This window comes from Notothenia coriiceps, unplaced genomic scaffold, assembly GCF_000735185.1.
Source record: "Notothenia coriiceps isolate Sejong01 unplaced genomic scaffold, NC01 NC01_scaffold00035491, whole genome shotgun sequence".
Lineage (NCBI taxonomy): Eukaryota > Metazoa > Chordata > Actinopteri > Perciformes > Nototheniidae > Notothenia > Notothenia coriiceps.
In genome coordinates this window covers 8,145-29,705 of record NW_011368192.1, presented here as the reverse complement: position 1 = coordinate 29,705, position 21,561 = coordinate 8,145, and the positions used below count along the sequence as shown (strand labels likewise).

Below are 21,561 nucleotides of genomic sequence, written 5' to 3'. Positions count from 1 at the left end.
AAGATATATGAGAAGATTTAAACAAATATATATATATATATATATATATATATATATGTATATATAAATAAAAAAGATTAAAAGTGAGGAAGATGGGCACCTTAAAATTAAAGGAATTTTAAAGGAAAGACAGATTTAACTCCATCCATCCATTTGAATAATTTGCTAACCTGACTAATCCATAGCTGCTAGCTAAATACATGTTTGCCTTCTTTTAAAGTAATTGAGTTATGTTTCCGTCCGTAGATCTGAGTGCATCAACAAGTTTGCATCAGTCTTTGGCACCATGCCTCTGAAGGTGGTGGAACACCGAGCGGACCCGGTGCTCTACAAAGACGACTTCCCCGAGAAGCTCAAGAGCTTCCCCAACATCGGCAGCCTCTGACCGGCACGTCAACACTTCAACATGTGTCACCAACTTTTATATCCAAACATCAATATTCAGATCAAAGTGTCACCCCTCAGTCAAAGACACTTTTACTTTGATTTTTGAATATATTTTTAAAGGCAGAACTGAACAGAACATTAAGTTAGGACACTGTAATACGGGGATGCGGATGACAATGATTTGTTTATTTGGCTTCAAATTATTTTTTAAACATTTAGTAATACAAGTGCATAGACTAATGTTACATGGAGGGTGACCTTGAGTCTGATGTTTGATGGACAGTCCGACTGAAGTCTTTCGGCCCCCTCACTTTTACTGTTTTGGACTTTTGGCTCCAGCTGCTCTGGAATCAGTGTACAGTGTATATATGTTTATTTTGCACCAGAGCTGTATCATAGTTATAATTAATGATGCTCCAACTTGGACATTTTCTTCTTCTTTTCAAAAGATAACATGGACCTTATTATTTTTAGCTGCCCTGTATTAAAAGGAAACCTTTGAATACCATGAAACCATGATATATAGTAAATGATTCAACGACATATCAATGTAGGGTCTCTTTAACAGTTAATTGAATGTAACACACCATATACAACTATAGACAAAGCTGGTACAATAAATCTAATATTTAGAGTGAGTAACTGCTGATTTAAAAACACTGATGCAGAGCTACTGGAACATCTTGAATTGTATTGTTTTATTGCCTGTGCAAGCCTTTCGTTTTATTTATATATACAAAAACGCAGTGGTGCTAATTGAAGGAGCCACTAAGTAATTTCATGGGCTTCATGAGTTATGCATATGAACGCTGCATAAGTATAGGAGTACTTATTGTTTGCATTTGAAGACACGTAATGTATAGTGAATAGTTGAACATTTCCAAATCCACACTTTTCAAAATGTATTACCAGCAATGCTTTGTTTTTATTTTTCCATTATATTCTGTGTGTTTTCATATTTGTGTCCTTTTCATCAGTAGTAGTATTTAGGCTTTAACCTTGAAAACATTGCCTTGTGATTGTTTTATTTGCCTTTTTTATTAATATCATTTTCATAAGGTCAGTGAAATTGTTCAAAATGGTTCATCTATGACTTTGTAATACATGATTAGTAAAGACTACACTACTACGTCTCTCGGTTTTGCTTAACATTGTTCCATCTATTCATGGGAAGACAATGAAGTCAAACGTATTCCTTCCTTTTCATGTGCGTCTGTACTCCCATCTGTGACCGTGCAGAGCCGATCCTCCGTCACACGGACGATCCTCTGTTCCCTCAGCCCGTCACCTGTTGTTAATATACGCAGCCTAATCCTCCCTGTTCAATGTCAGCAGTTCAAAAGGGCGCAGTTCGTATTTTTGTCAACTTCAATTAGTGTGATACTCTTGCACGATCTCATTTCAGCACTTGTGTCTCTTCAAAGGGTTTGAAATGCATGGGGATTTCAGAATGACTAAAGGGTGACACAATATTTTGGCAGGGTGCTGCAATGCAATAGTGCAATACTGTTTTTCTTAATAACAGGCAACTTATTCCCAAGTTGTGGCTTTCCATTATCTTTAACTGATTGACTTGAAAGGCTTTTCTTTATACCGAGAGAGACTTGAGCGATCTCTAAACACTGGAGAAGAGTTGTATTGGTGTGTTAACAGCTGGAGGAAACCACCATTACCTTCTGTCCTCTATAGTCTTTTTCTATTTTATCCTTGAAAAGCATGTTCTACATTTGATGACATTGCATCACAAAGGTTGACTCTGAATAGGAGTGCAATAACTTATTGTACTTTAATCACACACAACACAACACAAGCAGGAGTAAATTCATACACATATTTCAAAAGACAGCTTAAAGCCGCATGAACTTGAAAAAAAATAACACATTTGAAACTCATACATATCGAAAGACTGTTTAAACACAACTCTGGAAATACAATTTTACCACCAAAATAAAAAAAGTGATACACTCAAATAGGCATTGAACTCTCACAAAAATAAAACATAACTAATTAGTAACCTTTCCAAGAGTCTTACAACACTTCAATCCATTTTGCATGCACGAAAATGTACATGCACACAACCGCACGCATATTTTAAAAATATTTACTCCTATACTGATTGTCTGACTTCAGTAGTATTAGAAAATGACAAAAAGTGAACGATGACTTCATCACTCAGGGATTTAGTTATACAGCATTCATGACTGAGAGAGGCTGTTTTATATTCTTGCATTAACTGTCCCTGTGTGTTTGCAGGACCAGTAGGTTGAGGGTGTCTGAGGTTCATGGTGGAGGATGACATCGTGGGAGATGTTTCAGTCCAAAAATAATGCATTTCAATACACAGAAGAGAGTGAGTATGTGTAAACCTGAGCTACTGAATGCCAGTATGTCTGTGCACTTTGCAGAGCAACAGTCTGCATTAAACCAGAAGACAGACGGGCCTGTCTGTCCTGACACACAATCCTGCAGTCCACAGCCTCCACATGGCTCAGTGTTAATTAAAAAGCCTTCCTGTGCTGGCCGTGCGGCTGTGCCTCGGACCCTGCGAGTCGGGGGCTGCAGCTTTGAGGCAGTGGACTGTTAGCAAAGGGAGAGAGCCAGAGCAGTGTGTATTGAGGAGGAGGGGGGTCTTTGAAAGCAGAGCCATGACAGCTGAGGGGGAAGCATGTGTGAGGCATGTTTGTTTTGCATTTACCCCCTGAGCGCAGCTGTGTGCACTGTCCTTTTCCCAGAACACCGGAACACAGCAGACGCCCTCGCGGCTCGCCCTCCGTCCAACCCCACAGCTAGAGACAGGGGGCCCCCATGTCCACAATTGCAAGGAGACCCTCTCAGTTTAAGTCAGAGATATGTACTCTAAAGACAGGATTATGCATATGCCTTGGATTTGGGTCGGAGAGTAGAACTGGATGTAATTTGGAGGACTCTGGGGTGATCTGCTCTGATGACAGGTTAGAGCCTGAACCCACTTCTCTTACATGCCCAGAAGGGCAGGGAATGTGGTTCAGTTTAGAGAATTAGCGATGGTTGCACAGCCTGAAGGGGCACTACACAGTATCAGGTTTGCTTATAACTCTTTGTTCTGCCTAAATCAGGCCTTGCTAACAAAGGAAGAACAAGCTTAACCTCATTGGCATACATCATCAGCTATTTCTGTCACTAGAACAGGCCGTTACCAGGGGGAAAGCAAGGTCAACTATTTGAATATTTGCATGATTTGAGGATATGGGTATGATGTGCGCTCAGAGCTCATCTCTGATTCGCCCCCTCTTTTCTCCCCACGGAGAACACACACAAACACAGACATATTGTTCTAAGCCTAGAGTAAACGTGGAGTAATGGCTGTAACCAGGATTCCTTACGGTGACACGTTGGTGGTTTACTAAAAGAGATCCTGCTCAGATAAAGCGCCAAAAAATTGCACACTATCTCATGACTGTTTTTGTTTCTTCGGGAACTCTAAAATATGTTTTTGGTTAGCCCCAGCTGTCCGGCCAATGTTGCCTTTAAGAAGAGTGCTCACTTATACATCTTTATGCAGTCAGCCAGTGTACCTACACCAGGATGCTACCTGATCCCCTTGAGTCTTACTGTTGTCTCACTAAAATGTAATACTGTCATCTTAAATCGTTTAGCAGTATGTTGAACAAATACATGCTTTTTTGTGGAAAATGTGGATGTCATAGTTTCAGAAGGAGGACTTGTTTTGATTTGACAGATATAATGACAGAAAAAGGGAAAGAAATACATTAACGCTTACGGCAGAGCTGCTTTACCATGTGTGTGCCATCATGACAGTCAAACACAGACGTGTTAAAGTCTAGAAAAGGCTGTTAAACACTGACATCCTTTCAATGTTAAAAGTGTCAACACACTCTGTATCTCCACCAGTCTCCTCTGTTTCAAAGGTGGCTGCTGCTGGTTTCGCTGTTATTTCTGGCAGAATGACTGACTAGTAGGCACTTCTCTCCTCTAAACTCCTGAGACTAAATGCAAAGGGGTACAGTCATGTCCACTTGGAGTCTGTCCTCCTGAAACAGAGCGGCTCTGTTTGGAGGCTGGCGCTCCCAGGCTCTTCAGCCCTGAGAGCAGCAGGCCTGCTGTGCCCCTCTCCTGCTCCCACTCACCACTTCCTCCTCCATCCCTTCCTCTCCCCGCCATCAGCAGGCTGAGTCAGTGCGGCAGGTGGATCTCTCACCCTGATCACACTAAAACAAACCACATTTCATCTGTTTGACTTTTAAATGCTGGAGGGTGGAGGGAGCCCCTTGTAGCTTTTTTTAGCAACTGAAATGTTTTCTTTGTATCTGAAAAGCCGTATGCTGTGACAGACATGCTTGATATGAGCACTACCACAGCTTCAGTGTTACTGAAGTAACACACTTCTGCATGTGCTTTTGCTGCTAATAAAAAAGCCTTGTAATTACATAAAACAACTATTTTATATTCTCAGTTTAGCTTCCAGAGATGCTTGCTGAACTTTTTGTCACAAAAAAAACAGTAACAATAGAAATCAATAATAACACTCAACATTTAAATAATAAGATAAGAATAAAACAGCACCTGAACAGAGAACTACGCTGACACTGAAAGCCCTGGACACACTCTCCTGTATTTTAGCAAATAAGTGCATGGATTTGTTTGAAGTTGTTATTTCTAACATGTTCGGCATCTGAACTACATTGCCACTCCTGTTATACAGTAGAGCATCTCTCCACCAAGCTCACCTGCACAGCCATGGCACCCCCCCCCACTTATATGACCAAATCTCTTGATGTTCTCTCTAGGAGTAATATCCACCCATCCAAGTACTTCAATAATTATTGTATTGCAACATTTATGAAGGTAGTCACTGTTGCCTTTTGAGTTTTTGATTATAGTGTCCCCTCACCCCATGCTGGGATTGAATAGACTCTTGAGGGTCCACTAGGTCACCCCATCCAGCAGGTATACACATCATGTGGCCCAGGATATGGCTGCACTGTGCTCTTTGGCCTTCATGCGCAGAGCGGCGATACTGGAGGACTTGCGGTCAGGGTCCATGTTCAGATCGTACGTGTTGATGCCTGAAGCCATGCCAGGATGCCCTCCAAACAGGCTGCCCATGTGACCCTGTCCCACATGACCTCCGGGACTCTGCATGCCCAGGAAATCAGACATCCCGCTGGCAGAGTGGGGGTGGGGGGTCATACAGGCGTTCACAGAGTCGCAGGGCACAACACAGCCCGGCACGGGAGATGCTGCGCTGCTGCCACCGATCCAAGAGGGGTTCTGAATCTGAAATATGGATATGAACATTGTTAAAAAATTACATAACTAAACACACTATATTGGTTGTTCAGGCTATTCACTTTGTCTTGTGTTATACAAGTGTACAATTCAAAAATGTTTTATTGAATACAACAGGAATCAACGTCAAATGTTCAAAACTGCAGTACAATCCAATGTGAAAGTATGTGTGGGTAGAGACAAAGTGAAGTGTTTATTCTTTCTGTACCTGTGCATAGTTCTCAGGGCGCGTCAGAAGAGGAAGCTCGTAAGCTGTTGAGAAATGTGTTCGGACCTGCTGCATCTGACCAAAACGCTCTCTTTTCCTCCACTTCGCCCTTCGGTTCTGAAACCACACCTGCAGAGAGAAAACGTCTGAATGTCACCTTGCTTGCAGGTTTGTCAAAAAAAATGTATCTTGAAGAACAAGGCGTCTTTACTTTGCTCTAGAAACAGATTCAGTCTTTGCGTTGGGTAAAAGCGAGTTTTGAATTCAAAGAAAGCAAGATGGAGTGTAGTACCCGCTAAGCTATATGCTTCGACAGGAAGTTTCCCCTGAGTCTTAAGGAAATACTCTTCCATAGATAAAAATCGACGTTTCCCTTAAACACGATACCATGCAGCACTGCAGGAAACTGAATGGTTGAAAATCAGAAAGGATTTCAGCACATCAAACTGCGAACTTATGCTGCTAAATTTAGAGATGGAAATAAAGATGTTAGTCTGTTTAGGCTGAAAACTGTGAAAGAAAAGAAAGGGGGGAAATAACCTTTATAAACATTGTGCTGCAACGTTCACTTCACTTTACTAAACAAATATAAGCAGACCTAGTGCCTATCAACTCTTCTTATTTGTTGTCTGACAAGAGCAGGGCTTTTTCTCATGACTCATGTTTCCTATCATCATATTTGACATCTAAAGCTGACGCTTTTGTTTATTGTAAGCATTATTGTGTTTAAATGACCATCAGACTGACCTAAATACTGATGGGCTTTAACCTGACATGCTTTTCTTCAAATGTCAAAATGTAAAGGTATGTTATACAACTCTTACTCTTTCTGCTTTTTTCTTCCTTCCTGACCTTGCTGAGTTTATTCAACAAATAACTCTCCCTGTGTGACTTGTTCCTTATAGGATTTCTCTTCTTCATATTATCCTCTCGTCGCTGACAAATCTAATGAGGAAATATGGGAATTGAAAAGTGAGATGCGATAGTAACTGGGGTTTGTTTGCATTTTCAATTTTAATTTCCTGAGGCCGAAAGCTCCTGGCTTTGAGATGCTTCTGCTCCTAAATTAAAGAAGCACACAGACTAGAGGTCGTAATCCTTCCCTCCTTGATGATTTCATACTTCTTCCTCTACTCTCAGGACCAAAAACCTTACACAAGATCACTGTGTTCCTCTAATAAATATTGATTTATGATAATTATACAATAAGATGCTTTTGTAAGGTATCTCTACAGCTCTCATCTGCTCACTGTATGCTTAATGCCGAGTCTGCTGGCTATTAAACAGAGAGAACATATTTTTGTGTTGCACACACAGCGTTGTGACAGTAATTGGTAAAGACTATGACAGCTTAAGTAGCTGGTAGACTTTCAATGAGGCTTTATTTATGTTTCAGCCCCAGAGAGAGAGAGGGCAGGGAAATGCCAAACTGGCCCCAGCAGGAGAGCTGTATGGGGCTGAAAACACTTTGAAGTGAGAGAGCGGCTCAGAGGATTGATAACCCGCCTCTGCTGTCACTCATGTCAGCTTCCATACCAAAGTAAAAAGAAATCCAAGGCTGAGCCTGGCTTCGCTTTCCCAACACCCCCAAAGCACTAATACTATCATGGAAACACCTCTGACCGGTGTTGCTGTTCATTAAATCTAAGTTTGTTCTTTTCCCCCCAGAACACTACCACATCATTTCTTATTTCCCATGTCAGTTGAAGGTGAGTGCAGGACACCAGTGGAGTGATGGAAAAAAGAGAAAAATAAACGTGTTAACAGTTTGAATAAGTATTCTTTGAGTAATTGTTTAACGTCTAATAATGTAAATATTTACTTATTAATTAAGAAACTGAAACAAGGGTGCATTCTGATTATTTTCTAGTAAAATGACTGAAGTGATGAATTGATTATGACAATATGACTCAATTTCTATTATGTTTACTGAGTGATCAATTAATCAAACTCATTAATCTGACAAATTGTTTTGGAAGCCGGACTTGTACAAATAATGGATAGTTTATGTCGTGATTCCTTACCCTTCATAGTTTAAGAAACATTTTGATGCATATATAAAGTGACAGACGTGATCATTCTAGTTTTAATGCCACTGTTAACTCTTTGTGCCTTGAATCTCATTTGGACACCTGTGTTTGCCGGTGGACTCCACATGTCAGATGCCATCTCAGCTATCTATCTCTGGGCTAACCGAATGGAGAGTCTGAGAAATGTGATGTTGTTGAAACCCCGACCCCTGACCCCTGACCTTCCCATGTATCTGTAGTGAATATGACTCTGATCTGATCTTACTTTTCTCCCTTTGAAACCCAAAGACTGAAATAGCAAACAACTCCAGACCCTAACGTTCTTCCAGTGAACGTCCCTTGTTTTTTTGCTTGAGAACCTTCAGACAATGAGGTGTAATATTGCCCTCACGTGCTTTAGCTATTTTTTTTATTATTTACATTTGAAAAGTTAAGGTTAACTTTCGAGCAGCAGTAAAAGTTTTTTTTTTAACGTTTCCTCTACTCTAGACACAGAATTCATGATCTGTGTCTTTTTGTGTGTGAATGCCTTGAGGAGAGTACAGAGCCCTGTTCTCTGACTGACTAGGCATCTTGTGTCTTTTATCTTTTTTAACTTGAGTGTTTAAGAGGGCCGCTGGGAGAGCCAAGGGCTGTAAAGCTGCATCCATCTGAAGCAGGCAGGTCTGTGATGGTGTGAGCCTCAGAGCAGAGCGGCATACCTACAGAGCCTCAGGGTTGAGTTATAACCCTGCGGCTGCACAGACTTCCTGTGTTTCACTGCAAAGCTTTGCTGGTCACTGTTCCAGCTTGTCATGTAAAAAATTGCTTTCAATCGTGCTCTTATCTCATCCCCTAAATATTGAACTGGCACACAACAAAAATGTAGTGAAAATATAAATCCCTTGCATGAGTTTAACCAAAAACGATTGTGCCTTAAAATGACCTAAAAATATTTGATATGACTCGAAATATCAGTCGCTAACTCAAAGCTCACAGGAAGGGTTTCACACCTACCCGGGACACCACAGCAGGGACACATTCTTGTCTGAACGGGATGTTAATGAAAGGAAAACACAGCAAATCCAGGGGCTTTGGTAGTCTGTGGTGCACACGTACACATGCACACATAGACACACACATACACCACTCAGAAATGCTGGAGGTCTCGTTCTCTGTTCATCCATTTTTGAGGGCATTACAGCAGTCATGGCCAGATTGTATGTAAATCAGGCCAGAAGGTCACTCAACTGTTTTCAAACTGAGAGGATGTGCGCCTGATGCTCGACTAAGACTGGCTAAACTGAAGTCACAAATACAGAAAACCAAAACAGCTCAGGTACAAAGAAAAAGGCCATTGAAACGCTCGCATCCACATACAGCAGTCTCATCGTATGCTGATAAAAGTCTGCAAAGCTCTCCTAAAACTGCACATATGAGGCCCAGGCAGCTCCAACCTCAGCCCCATGGGCCCCCTGGCCTCTGTTAGCTCCCACTCCCCCACTCTCTCTCCCCTCAACTCCCACATTACCAGATATATCTCTCATGTTGTTGTGAGAGTGACGTTATCTCGGCAGAGCTGCAGATGTTGAAGGGTCCATGAGGATGTGTTCTTAAAACATCCCCTGTTCTGCTGTAACAAAGAGCTCTTCACTCATTGATATGACAGCATGTTTTTGCAAATTGTTTTTCTTTTGAATGATCCTCTGTCTTTTATACAATTCTACTTGTTAGTTGATGTTTAGGTTGCTTATAGCTATACATATCATGTTGTTGAGTGTCCTGCTTTACCTGCACTCTGGCCTCAGTCAGGTCCGTCCTCAGTGCCAGCTGCTCCCGGGCGTAAACATCAGGATAGTGCGTCTTCTGGAAAACCTTCTCCAGCTCTTCCAGTTGGTAGCTTGTAAAGGTAGTGCGGTTTCGCCTTTTCTTGCCCTTGTTGCTTTCGGCCCCATCTCCTTTGTCCATAGGGCTTAACTCTGTGCCTGGAGGCCGATCGGAGGCCGGCTTCCCGCCCTGATCCTTCGGAGACAGGTAGCTGGTGTCCATTCCAGGAGGGTCTGAGTCCGGAGCCAAGTCAGAGTCTGTCAGGCCGGAACTGTCTTTACCTGCAATGACAGGAAGGTAAAATGTTAAAATATGTTTCTCGTTGATATTTTATCAGGATTGAAATGATGAGTCAAAACATGTACACAAAGATATGCATGCAATGCTTTATGTTATGCTGCTATTCTTTAAGATTTAGTCTGCAATACAGCGTTACCTGATTTAAGCCATGTGTGTGGATTCTTAAAATTAATAAAACAATAAAAGTATGCAAGGAAAGCTTTTAATATTCCGACCTCAAAGATCCACAATTCCCTCCTTTTGGTGTAAAAAATATTGAAACTGGCTTTTTTTCAGTCCATAAGCCAAAATGTGTGACTAAAAACCTTCTGGGAAATAGAGTTTTTAAAATAAAAATGCTTTTGATTCATCAAATGTGAAAACATGAGTGACATAAGCAGGGAAAGAGGATTTACACCGTGGGCCTTTTTCACCGTTCTGTAATTACTTTCCATATTGAATGCTTTTGACAGATTTAAAACATTTGTATCACGCCCTTTATTCTACTCCCTGGTAATATTCTTGCCTCTGGCAGTATATTCAATACTTTATTTATTTGTAGGATCAGCATAATAATTCATGGAGTCTGATGGGGTGGGACAAAGGAATCTCTCGCTCTTTGTGAGAAAATTCTGTGACAGTTGTGAAATCTGGCTCGCGATGCTGAGTGTGTGTGTGTCGATTTGTTTTTCTGTTTCTGCCTGTGTAATGGATGGCCTGGATCACTGGCTGCTTACAGTCTCCAGTTGTAGTTCGTAGATCATTCTGGGATGTGACGGGGAATTGACACCCGCGCCCATAATGCGAGAATTACAGAATATTGCATTTTTTAACCACACACGCACGCACGCACGCACACACACATGCACACTTTCACTATGTCCTGCATTTGGTTAAGGTCTACTATGTGGCTGCAAAGTCAGCTGGCAGCAAGACTGTCGCAATTAATTTGTCGGGGAGCATTTTCTAACCACGAAAGAAGAGACAGCTCTGTCTTTGTACTCTCTCTGTCTCTCTCTGACACAAACACACTTGCTTTCTTCACATCTGCGGATTAACTGTAAAACCTCAGGCAGCTCTCTGATCATAAATTTCCACAGCAGTGTCTCTGCCAGTGTTTTTGTAGAAGCTGGCAGCTCCTTTCGCCCTGCTGCTGCCCTTTACTGAACTAACCAGTTTATACATCTTTGGATTAATACATATTCAAATTGAAGAGGATGTGATGCTTGAAAGTCTTTATTTTCAGGCCGTAATGAGGCCTACGAGCCCTCTCTCTCTGGCTCAGTCTAGTGGCAACTCACAGCCCTGCAGTTTTCTGTTCCTTTTACACCAACTGAGGTGAAGTTATTTTCAGGATCGAGGCGACTCTGCTCATCTGCTCGTCCAAACATTTGTCAGGTTAGAACCAGGAGGTGTGTGCGGTCATGTGAGCTCTGAGTGCACTTCTCAGCACTCAGTCAGCACAGAAGATCTCACAAATATACACACACACACACACACACACACACACACACACAAACACACACCCAGTGATCTGCAACTCAGAGCCATGTTGGGTCATGTGTTGCGAGGTGAGGTGAATAGATATCGTGTGAAAGACTCTCCTCACAGACACATGTGCAAACGTTTATATTTAAAGTGCATCTTTTTGTCAACACGATACATTTTGACAAGATATTTCACGAGTTATATTACCAAATAATGTTAATAAAGGTACAACTACAAATACATGTATGTGCATGTAACAAAAGGAGAGTGATAGAATTAACCAAATATAGCTTTTTTATTTCTATTCAAGTCATTTTTTTGTTGTGTAGACCTGTTTGTGGTTGTGGGAGAGCTGAGCATGCAAAAGCCTATCGTTAAATACATTTAAGGAAATGATTTCATTTTGTCTTATTCTTGCAAAAAGAGTAAAACCTGAGTTACATTCTGAATTATATTTCAGCTCTGAGAACCGTGGCTCTCGTTTCTGAGATGTTTTGCAGATGTTACAGAAACGGACTCGAGCTGAAGATGTTTTTGTGTTAGACTGCTTGCAGGGGGTCTAACGGTCGCAACATTGCCTCGGTGTCCGTGACTAACACATCCTGTTAGGCTTGAAGCGATCAAATGTGTTTTATCCCAGCATAAATACTCTCTAGTTATTTCATCATATTTCCCTGGCCGGCACCCACGGTCCCCACAAGGCAAGAGCTGTCAGGCTGTTTGGAATCATGAGGCCTCGCTCTGATCAAAGACCATTGTTTACATCGCATGTCACTGATGTTTTTTTGGCAGGAGTGGGATATTGTGACAATCTCTAGCTTGTTATCCATACGATCTGCCGTAGCTGTGAGGATCACCATCAGTTCCTAAGGTGAACAGCGGTGGGCCCTCCTGTAGGGAACACCATATGTACGAAGAGCATAGGAGAGTCTTATTGTCAGGGTATCATCTCTGTGGACAGAGTGACTATGAAAAACATACTCTGCGTCAAAACCTCTATCTCATTGTCCATGAGTACAAATAGCTTTTTCCTTTATTGGACAAAAGATAGTTTACACCTGCACTTCCGCATGTATTGTCTTTATGTGTCCCAAATAACACGACAAACCAACCAAATGAAATTTATTTTCAGATAAATATGCCAACAATACGTTTTGGAGCTGCAGCAGAAGGCCTTTTTTCTCTGCAGTGGACAACAATATGTTAAAATGATTGTGTTTTAGTGAAGAAAAATGTAAGACAAATGTAAAAGTTGTGATATTGGGATATATAAATAAACTTTGATGATTGATTGTAGAAAGAGAGGAGAGTCTGCAGCTTTGTCTGCTGGGCACAGAGCATGTTCAGCAGAAAGTAAATTCACAGAAACACTTGAGAAAAACATATTTAAAAGTCAAATTAAGTGTATTTTAACATTGATTAACATGGTGAGGATCTTCCCATGTGAACATCAGCACCAAAATGACGTTCGTATGAATCAGACAGCAGACAGCTATTAAGTCACAGTTGAAAATAAGGGGGCAACATCAAAGTGTAATTTAACTGGCTGTAAAGCGACAGGGCACCTTCACTGCATCTTTATTGACGGGGATGGATGGGGTCAGCTCATGGTGTTAAGAGGAAACACAATAAATTACACTCCACACAGCGACTGGGAGAGATTAACAACATGTTGGTCTCACTCAAAAATAAATATCTGAAATAAAGGGAAGCCCGAACAGCGCAGAGAAAATAAATGGAAAAGGAAGTTTTTCTAGCTAAATGTTGAAAACACACGAAAGGACATGCATGAGCATAGTACTTGTTTGTACACGTTTCTGGGGTTTGTTTTTACTGATTTATAATATGGATTGTGATTTAATATGAAGATTTCAACGAGGATAACTCTAAAGTCTTACTTGGCTGGCTGAGACACTGATACTCAATGCTGTGTGCGGACTGGGAAACCAAGACAAGGAGAGTATGAAGAAGAAAGGATATTTTATGAATCCCTTTGGGGATTTATGATTCTAATCCAAAACATTTCAGAGGAAAATATTAGTTTTAACTAAATTCACCAGACAGATGCATTACGTTCCTAGTTAAACTTGCAAGACTGGTCAATTTTTATATATTAAACTGATAAACATGAGTTAAATATTGTAGAATTCATTTTTATTTTAACCTACAATGACTGATTGTTTTAGCCTCTTGGGGCCACACATATTATACCTTTTATAGTTGATATATTTGTTACAAACATTTTTGATTGTGTTAGCTCGAGTGGGTACCAATTTATGTTGCAGCATAAAGTATATGCAGACACTTATAAAACATGTAACATATAAACAGATCTTCAAACTATGACACAACAGAGTGGCACCGGACTGAAAAAGGAAGTCCTACCCTAGATTTTAGGGGTGGGCCGTGCCACTTCATGGTCACATGCCCCTGCAATCAGTTGCTTATTTACACATCCGGCAGTTACAGGACAAACATTGTCATTGATGTGAAATTGTATCTTGGCCTTCTGATGAAGGAGAGTCCTGCCTTTTGGCTCTGTTTTTGGTCTCCACCAATTCCTGAGAGAAATAACTGCTGCTAAATGCCCCACTATCAGCAGATATTGGCCAACCTGGATTTTCTGCTACTTTATGCTAATCTGAAAAGCAACACTATGAGAGTGAAGACAGTGAAGCAAAGCAGTAACGTTTTGAACAGATACACAATGAGCTAAAAACCCACTATAAAGCTCTGTAAAGCCCAGGGGAGCCACAGATTAAGATGATAATTCGCTGTAGGTTCATCACTACGATCACATTGTCACAGTGTTAACACATTCATACATTGTTATTATAAAAATAGCTGCTACAGCCGATTTAAGTGAAGGATAAAACTTCTTCCAGCTCCACTGAAGATGATGTCAAAGTTTCTGACCGCCTGTTATTGAAATCCAACCTTGTCACTTTTAGAAGTACAAATAACACGACTATGAATAGCTTGGCACTATACTTGTTGGTGTGGTGTCAGGTGCATTCATCAACACATTTTGGTACAATAAACACACACACCCACACCCACACACACACACACACACACACACACACACACACACACACACACACACACACACACACACACACACACACACACACACACACACACACACACACACACACTTAGGTCTTAGAAGCCACTGCTGTGATTTGAAAACGGTCAATGTGACTCACAGACAGAACCTCGGCAAACATTACGTTTTCGTTTTTTTTTTTCAACAATACATTTTCTTTAGGTAGCCATTCACTTTGAAATTCAATTCCACTGACCGAGCAGAGCAATGATCCTCTCAGCAGGCTGTGAACAATTCATAGACTGTGAAAAAAAAGATCCATAAAGCCAAAGACTGATAAATCACCTCTCACGCACACTTTGTCTCCCCCGCTCTCTCCCCCTCGGACTCTCTCTCCCCCTCGGACTCTCTCTCCCTCCTACCTTTCTCTCGGAGTTTGGAGCAAAATAGAATTTCCTCTTGAGTGTTTTTTTGCGTGCAAGGGCATAAAAGCAAAGTTACTTTGCTAAGAAACCAACAACTCAACAACATGCGCAATCACTTTTTCCTATACCAAAGATCCAACTTCCAAAGAAAACTAAAGATGTCAATCCTAACAATGTGCCATTCAACAATTTAAGGTGTAACTGTCCAGTATTAAACTATTAAAATACGGAAAACAAACAATTAATTGTAAAACATAACATATTGAAGTAAACTTTGTAGAGATTCCTGAGCATTTAAACTGTAAAAATATCATGGACTGTCAGTTGTTATTATACCAAATAAAAAGCACAATAGCTGCTCCTGAAATAAATCGTTTTTTTACTTCATTTATGTGTGTTTGTTAAAATATATGTTTAAAATCCTGTGGTCAAGCAAGTTACTTTTCAAAAGAGTTTCAAATACTTTACAACTTAGACATGATAAGACATTGGTGAAGCCCCATGACTGCACACAAGGAAGAAATACCTTAAAACCTTCAAAGTATTAACTTTAAAAGGTTGTCCTTTACTGCTGAAAATGTACGAAAAGTGTTTGGCCTAACATGGATACCATATATAGTAAATAAATGTGAAGTGAGGCGAAAAAAGTCACCTTATGAACCGACATGCAACATATTAAAAAAAAAATCTCAGATGTGCCGTCCTCCACGGTTGGTTCTGTTTCAGCGTTCAGTTTACATCAAGTGGTGGCAAAGAGGAAGTCCTGGACTACGAGCCTTTCTGCCCTGCTGCTCTCACTCGGCCATGCAAACTGAGCCTAATGTGAATTGCACCGCCAAACTTTAAGCTAAATGGTAAAATGATCCTGAGTCCTTGTCACCTTCACTCATGTCATTGACTTGCTGAAGTGTGCCTCAGTTGTCTGGGCTGCATGGCTGGTTCCCATTACTCCCTGCTCCAACCAATCTACACAGACGGCCATTACGAGGGGCTGAAATGGTTGCTCTCGGTCAGTACAATTGCATCAAATTCTTGCTTTGCCCAGGAAATAAATTATGGTAAAAGCAAGAATAAACTGCAGCCTTGTATGTCTTTGAATTATACCAGCAGTGTGTTGTGTGTGTCATTATCGTGCAAAGTCACAAGCTAAAAGGCATGATCCCCCCATAATTAGGCCTACAATTCAACACTTGAGCAACAACAAAGTAACATCCTTTCTCTTAATGGTGCAGTTAAATGTCTGCTATGTAAAACTGGACTCCAAATGTTTCAATGTGCTTGTCTTTGACACCAGAGAGTCTCAAAAAGGGGGTTTCAAATTTTCTCTGCTGTGTGCGTGCAGGGAAACTCGCCCTGCTCTCCAAACAGATGAGGGCAGGAAAGCCGAGCTAAAGGTCAGCACCCGCAGACACTGAGGGAAGACACGGAAACATCAAAAGAGTAAGCGTGTTGTCTCTGGATGATCACAAAGACTAAGGTGGCTGCTTTAAAGACTATTAAGTGACCGAGTAAATCATCCTTAGAGCCTTATTCGACAGTCAAGAAGTCCGGTTTGACTATCTATATGTTGATGAAGTAAATATGTCATTGTTTGGTGGCCAACATTACTTTTTTGACACTCAGAAACATTTCTTTAACTTAAGTATACTTTTGAAAGATTTACTTTATAATGTCCATCATTCAATACTTATTATTAAAGAGATATATTGCATTTTTTTTTACTTTTCTGCATTCATTTGATAGCTGTTACAAGTAACAAGTGAGCCTCCAGATCAATTTATTATAGACATTTTTTTTTTTTTCAATGGTGGTGCTCTTAAAGATATAGTCTAACATGAAAATGCTGCAAATGCCAATAGGCATGTTTGCACTTAAACTCTCCACATTGATTTCTGATGCTTTAAGTACATTTTGCTGGTATATTTGTGTACTTTCACTTACATAACATTTTACATTCAAGACCTTTACTTGTTATACATATTTATTATATTGATGTATTGCTAAATTAAACAGCCTGAACACTTCTTCCATCACTGTAGCAAATAGTTATATGGCGAACACTTTAAACACTATTTAAATCTTTAGACTTAAAATGTATTTCAATCTGATGCTGTCCAAAAAACTGCCTTGTAGAATTCATGCATCAACACATGATCAAAAATGTGGAGAGATGAAGAAACCATATGACTGTTTTGGTAGTGAATCTAAATGTTTATAAGACAGACAAATATGACTGTTTCCAATACGCAGTTGCTTCAGAGAGCACTCATCACCTTCGAGTAAACAGATCAAGACAGAAATGATAAAACAAAGCCGTTTTTTTGACAACTTGAATCTAGCCTGCCATATCTGTTAATTACAGGTTTGATTAAAGAAATGACTCAGGAAGTAAAATATGCCAACATTTTTCGATGAACACATCAAGAATCATTTACCAGTCTTTTCCTCTGCTATATTTTCAGCATATTTTACTTCTGCCTTCAATTTATGTCAATAAAAAGATGAGTTAACTAGAACCTTCAGTTTGGGATGATCATAAGGAAAACTGTCACGAGGGGCATATGGTAATTTTAAAAGACTCTATATGTGCATAAATTACATCTAAAGAATTATGAGATAAGTGATGTAAAAATAATTATACAAATATAAAACGTTCCTGTAGCAAGCATGTAGAGTCAACGGAGATTTACGAGTGCCAAGTGACTCTGAGCAGGGAAATAAAGGCAAACAGAGGAGTTTGACATCTGAGTTGCGTTAATGCCAGAGCTCGTCTTCACTATAAGCGCCGGGATGTTTTTTCCTGCCTTCCCTTCTGTGATTCCGGTCGTTATATTTACTCTGTGTTGATTAAAGGAGAGTGCCAATATTGTAAGCAGACCTGACAACTAGAAAAAAAGAACAAAACATCCAAAAGAATCGATAAAGGAACTTAAATTGCATTTAACTGACAACCTGCATTGATACATTTAAGTAAAAGCCCGATGGAAAAAAACACACTATAAATGACATGTTATAATCTCGCCCCTTCGTGTTCACTGCTGAAATGCAAACACGACCAACTCTCCCCGCGAATATTGATGTTTTATTCAAAGAAATCCTAAAATAGTAGATATTGGAGAAGATTGGTGGATATTTAAAGAGAATTCGTTAACTGTCTAAAATGTGGACTAATAGGCCGGTTAGTTTATCATTCGGCTAATAACTGTGGTTTATTTAAAACATAATATAACATTTATACTTGGTGTTGATTTACCGGATCTATGTCAAGTTCAATAGGTAATAAAAACAGCCAATTAAAGACCGGAGCTTTAGAAAAGTTTGATCTCTGCAGATGGAAAGGCTTTTTTCTGCAGGCGGATTTCCAGAAACTGTCAAAACATCGTTAAAGTGCTTCCAATAAACATTTCAGTGTAACTCTGATGGACAGGCGATTCGATTCAAATCAATGAAAAATGGGCAATGGATTCATGCGTAAAACATGTACATATTATTATTATTATTATTATTATTAAATGTCATTATTTATTTTTTAATACATTATTTTTACTCGCTGTTTTTTGGCGTACAGGTCTACCATCAGTTAGTTGTGTCTAGGGATTAAACAGGGGTTCCGACAGCACAATATTCCTCATCATGTCAGTATTTAGTTCTGACGATATCAATTATTTCCCGTAGAGGTACAACAATATGTATGGATTATTTTTAGATGAACCGGAACGCATGTTAATACTCCTTGCAGACTAAAAGAGTGAGAGATAGATGGAAAATAAATCTCGGCCTTTGTGACTTTATTCAAGATCATGTATTGTCATGATCTCACAACTATACACGTTTAGAGCATTTGTTTTCAAACAAGTAAAAAAAAGATTTCCGTTCACGATGCATAAATCCGCTTTGAAGGATTTTTATAAACCGTCAGCTTAGATCTCTTACCTTAATAAACCATAGCCATGGTGATGAGATTTGCTCCCTTTTTTCTTAGCTCTTACACACAACATATTCAGTCTTTTTTGGAGACCGGCTTCTGTTTGTTTGATTGTTATTCTTGTGATTATACCCCTGATTTTTTGAGGGCAAAAACTCAACACATTAATTGGATTTACAATAGGGCGGAATCGACTTATTGTCTTAAATCATATCAAACAAATAATCGTCTTTGTGTGTGTGTGTGTGTGTGTGTGTGTGTGTGTGTGTGTGTGTGTGTGTGTGTGTGTGTGTGTGTGTGTGTGTGTGTGTGTGTGTGTGTGTGTGTGGGTGGGAGAGCGAGAGCGAGAGCGAGAGAGAGAGCGCGTTAGGCAGGTAATCAGTTAAGGTTAAACCAGCTGAATTCAGTTTTCCACGATGACAAAATGAAGCTCCTTTACGCATGTCAAAGCTTAACACTACAGTTTTCATTCTGGTTTTATGTGTGAATCCAGTTAGGGGGGAAATTGTATTATTTTAGGTAAACGCTACTTCAAAGTGGCCGCTTGCCTAACGAGGGTCAAAGTTTTATTTACACCCTCATCATTCACCCATTACAGTAGCGTCTCCGAGCAATTAAATATAATTGGAGTCAATCAGGCAGAACAATGAAATTAAAATATTATCAGTTTAAGGCTCACTATTTGTGCCATCTGAAAACCTGTTAATTCAATTGTGCGACTGAGCTCCAATATTAAGGATTGTAATGTATTATCGCATTATATGCGCCCTAATTTAATTTTGATGGCCAAAGGGACAATTTGATAGTCGAGAAGATTATGCCTCTTCTTAACTGCGTTACGCACATAACTGCTGGTCATGACGTTAAGAGCTTAGCTGTCCGGTGCACTGCTGCTCGAGAGGAAGGTTTGCAGCTGCATTTTACGCATCTTACAGGAGACAGGAAGAAGAAAACATGCATTTTTAGAAGCACCAAGCCATTTGAAATATATTTGTTTGTGTAATAATATCACTCAGAAGGTAAATATCGGACACGGTAGCCTACGACACATCGCAGTCCTGTCGATTTCCATTAATTCATTCCAAACGTCCAAACCACTTCAGGCTATCTGTGGATTCTAGTGGAAACAAGTGGATCAACGATGAGCCATATAACGCTGATGAAAGGTTAGACCACCAGACTGCCTCGAGAAAGCATCCTACGTTATAAAAACAACTTTCTGCTACATAATAAGTGACAAGGGGAAGTGAAAGTAACTCAGTCACATCTTATGTATTTTTGAACTCACCATAGCCGGAGATGAGCGCTCCGTTGTGTCCGCTGTCCTGGTGCAGTTTGTCCTCCTCGGGGGGTGTCTTGCAAGAAGACCTCTGCATGAAGAGGTGGTATTTGCTGAAAGTGCCTTGCCCAGCTGCGGCGGCATCCAATGACTGGCACTCCTGCTGGAAGGGGCTCCGGGACTTTTCTCCGTAAGCCTGACCTTTGTTGGGCAGGAAGGCAGTAGGGCTGTATTTGGTGTCAGAGGCTGGGAATGTCCTAAAGTGATCCGTCTGGAGATCCCTACCTTGCACTGCAGAGGGGATATAATATGAATCCATGGATGTCATATCGCTGTATGAAACGCAGGTCTCGGCGTTCATGCTTAAAAACACTGAAGGGAAGAAAAAGACCAAACTTCTCTCTCTCTCTCTCTCCCTCCCTCTCTCTCTCTCTTGGAAAGGGAAGCACAGACACCCCCTCCTCTCCCTCTACCTCATACAGATGAACACACACACACACACACACACACACACACACACACACACACACACACACACACACACACACACACACACACACACACACACACACTGCAGCACACACACTGCAGCACACACCGCAGCTGGGTTTGGTTATACAACGATTCAGATCTTTTCCAGGAACCACTGTCGTTGACCAAACACTCCAAACTCCCCCTAAGATTTTAGCAGAGTTACACAAACCCCTCTTTCCTCAGAGGATGGGACCCAGATATCCTAGCTTCAAGACCTCTCCCAAGTGATTGTGCCGATGACATGAACGAGTTAGGTCACTTATTAGCTGAAGAAAAAGAAAAAGAGTTGGCAAAATAGGGGCGGGGGGCTTAACCCATGACATTAATGTAATTTGGATATGAATATAGCCCATGAGTGATGGCACTAGGGCGGAGAGGGCACGATTTTACGCTTCATTTGCAATGGTTCATCAAGGGCACATCACACAGCCGATTGTGTTCAAGCTCTGTGGCTTCTGTATACAACGGTGATTATGTTTGTTAAAGCTTTTTAATGTATTATTTGTATCACTTGAAAGGAATTCTACAGTAATTTGCATCCTAATTATTTATTCCATCAACATTAACATTTTTGATCCAAAAGCATTTAATTTTAAAGACTCAATGACTTCGTTTCACATTTCCAGTGATAGAACATACAATTTGTAATGATAAACCACAATAAAATTGGACTGAAATAGTATAAAGAAATGTTATTCTTACATTATGTGTATTTTAGTGCAGTCTTATTATTTTCCACAGATGTATTTTAAGTATTTGTTTTATTATCCGTTTTCTATTAAGTTACAATCCGTTTTCGAAAAATTTACATAATTAACAGGCAGGCAACAAACCTGTCGATAATTATAATGGCAATATCTAT

General features: G+C 40.2%; 2 protein-coding genes across 2 annotated transcripts in view; one reads left to right on the top strand and one right to left on the bottom strand.

Moving 5' to 3' along the window:
* The window catches only part of ext2 (exostosin glycosyltransferase 2), an 18,298-nt gene extending 16,778 nt beyond the window's left edge, over positions 1-1,520 (top strand). Inside the window, exon 15 of the mRNA XM_010791573.1 lies at positions 247-1,520. Coding sequence (XP_010789875.1) covers positions 247-385 — 139 coding nt within the window. The 3' untranslated portion in view covers positions 386-1,520. The remainder of the gene's footprint in view (positions 1-246) is intronic.
* Positions 1,521-2,173: 653 nt separating this feature from the next.
* LOC104963024 (homeobox protein aristaless-like 4) lies at positions 2,174-20,528 on the bottom strand. The gene is made up of 4 exons (XM_010791572.1): positions 20,175-20,528; positions 9,685-10,001; positions 5,885-6,013; positions 2,174-5,664 (listed from the first exon to the last, which is right to left on the bottom strand). The coding sequence occupies exons 1-4, from the start codon at positions 20,524-20,526 to the stop codon at positions 5,344-5,346; spliced, it is 1,119 nt and encodes a 372-aa protein (XP_010789874.1). The 5' UTR covers positions 20,527-20,528; the 3' UTR covers positions 2,174-5,343.
* Positions 20,529-21,561: the final 1,033 nt, after the last annotated feature.

Bases quoted from the DNA above. Each gene is read 5' to 3' on its own strand.
- LOC104963024 (XM_010791572.1), bottom strand. From the start codon at position 20,526: ATGAACGCCGAGACCTGCGTTTCATACAGCGATATGACATCCATGGAT. The intron at 6,014-9,684 runs GTAAAGCAGGAC...TTCTCTCTGCAG, and splicing joins TGACTGAGGCCAGAGTGCAG to GTGTGGTTTCAGAACCGAAG. The intron at 5,665-5,884 runs GTACAGAAAGAA...TCCATATTTCAG, and splicing joins GCCCTGAGAACTATGCACAG to ATTCAGAACCCCTCTTGGAT.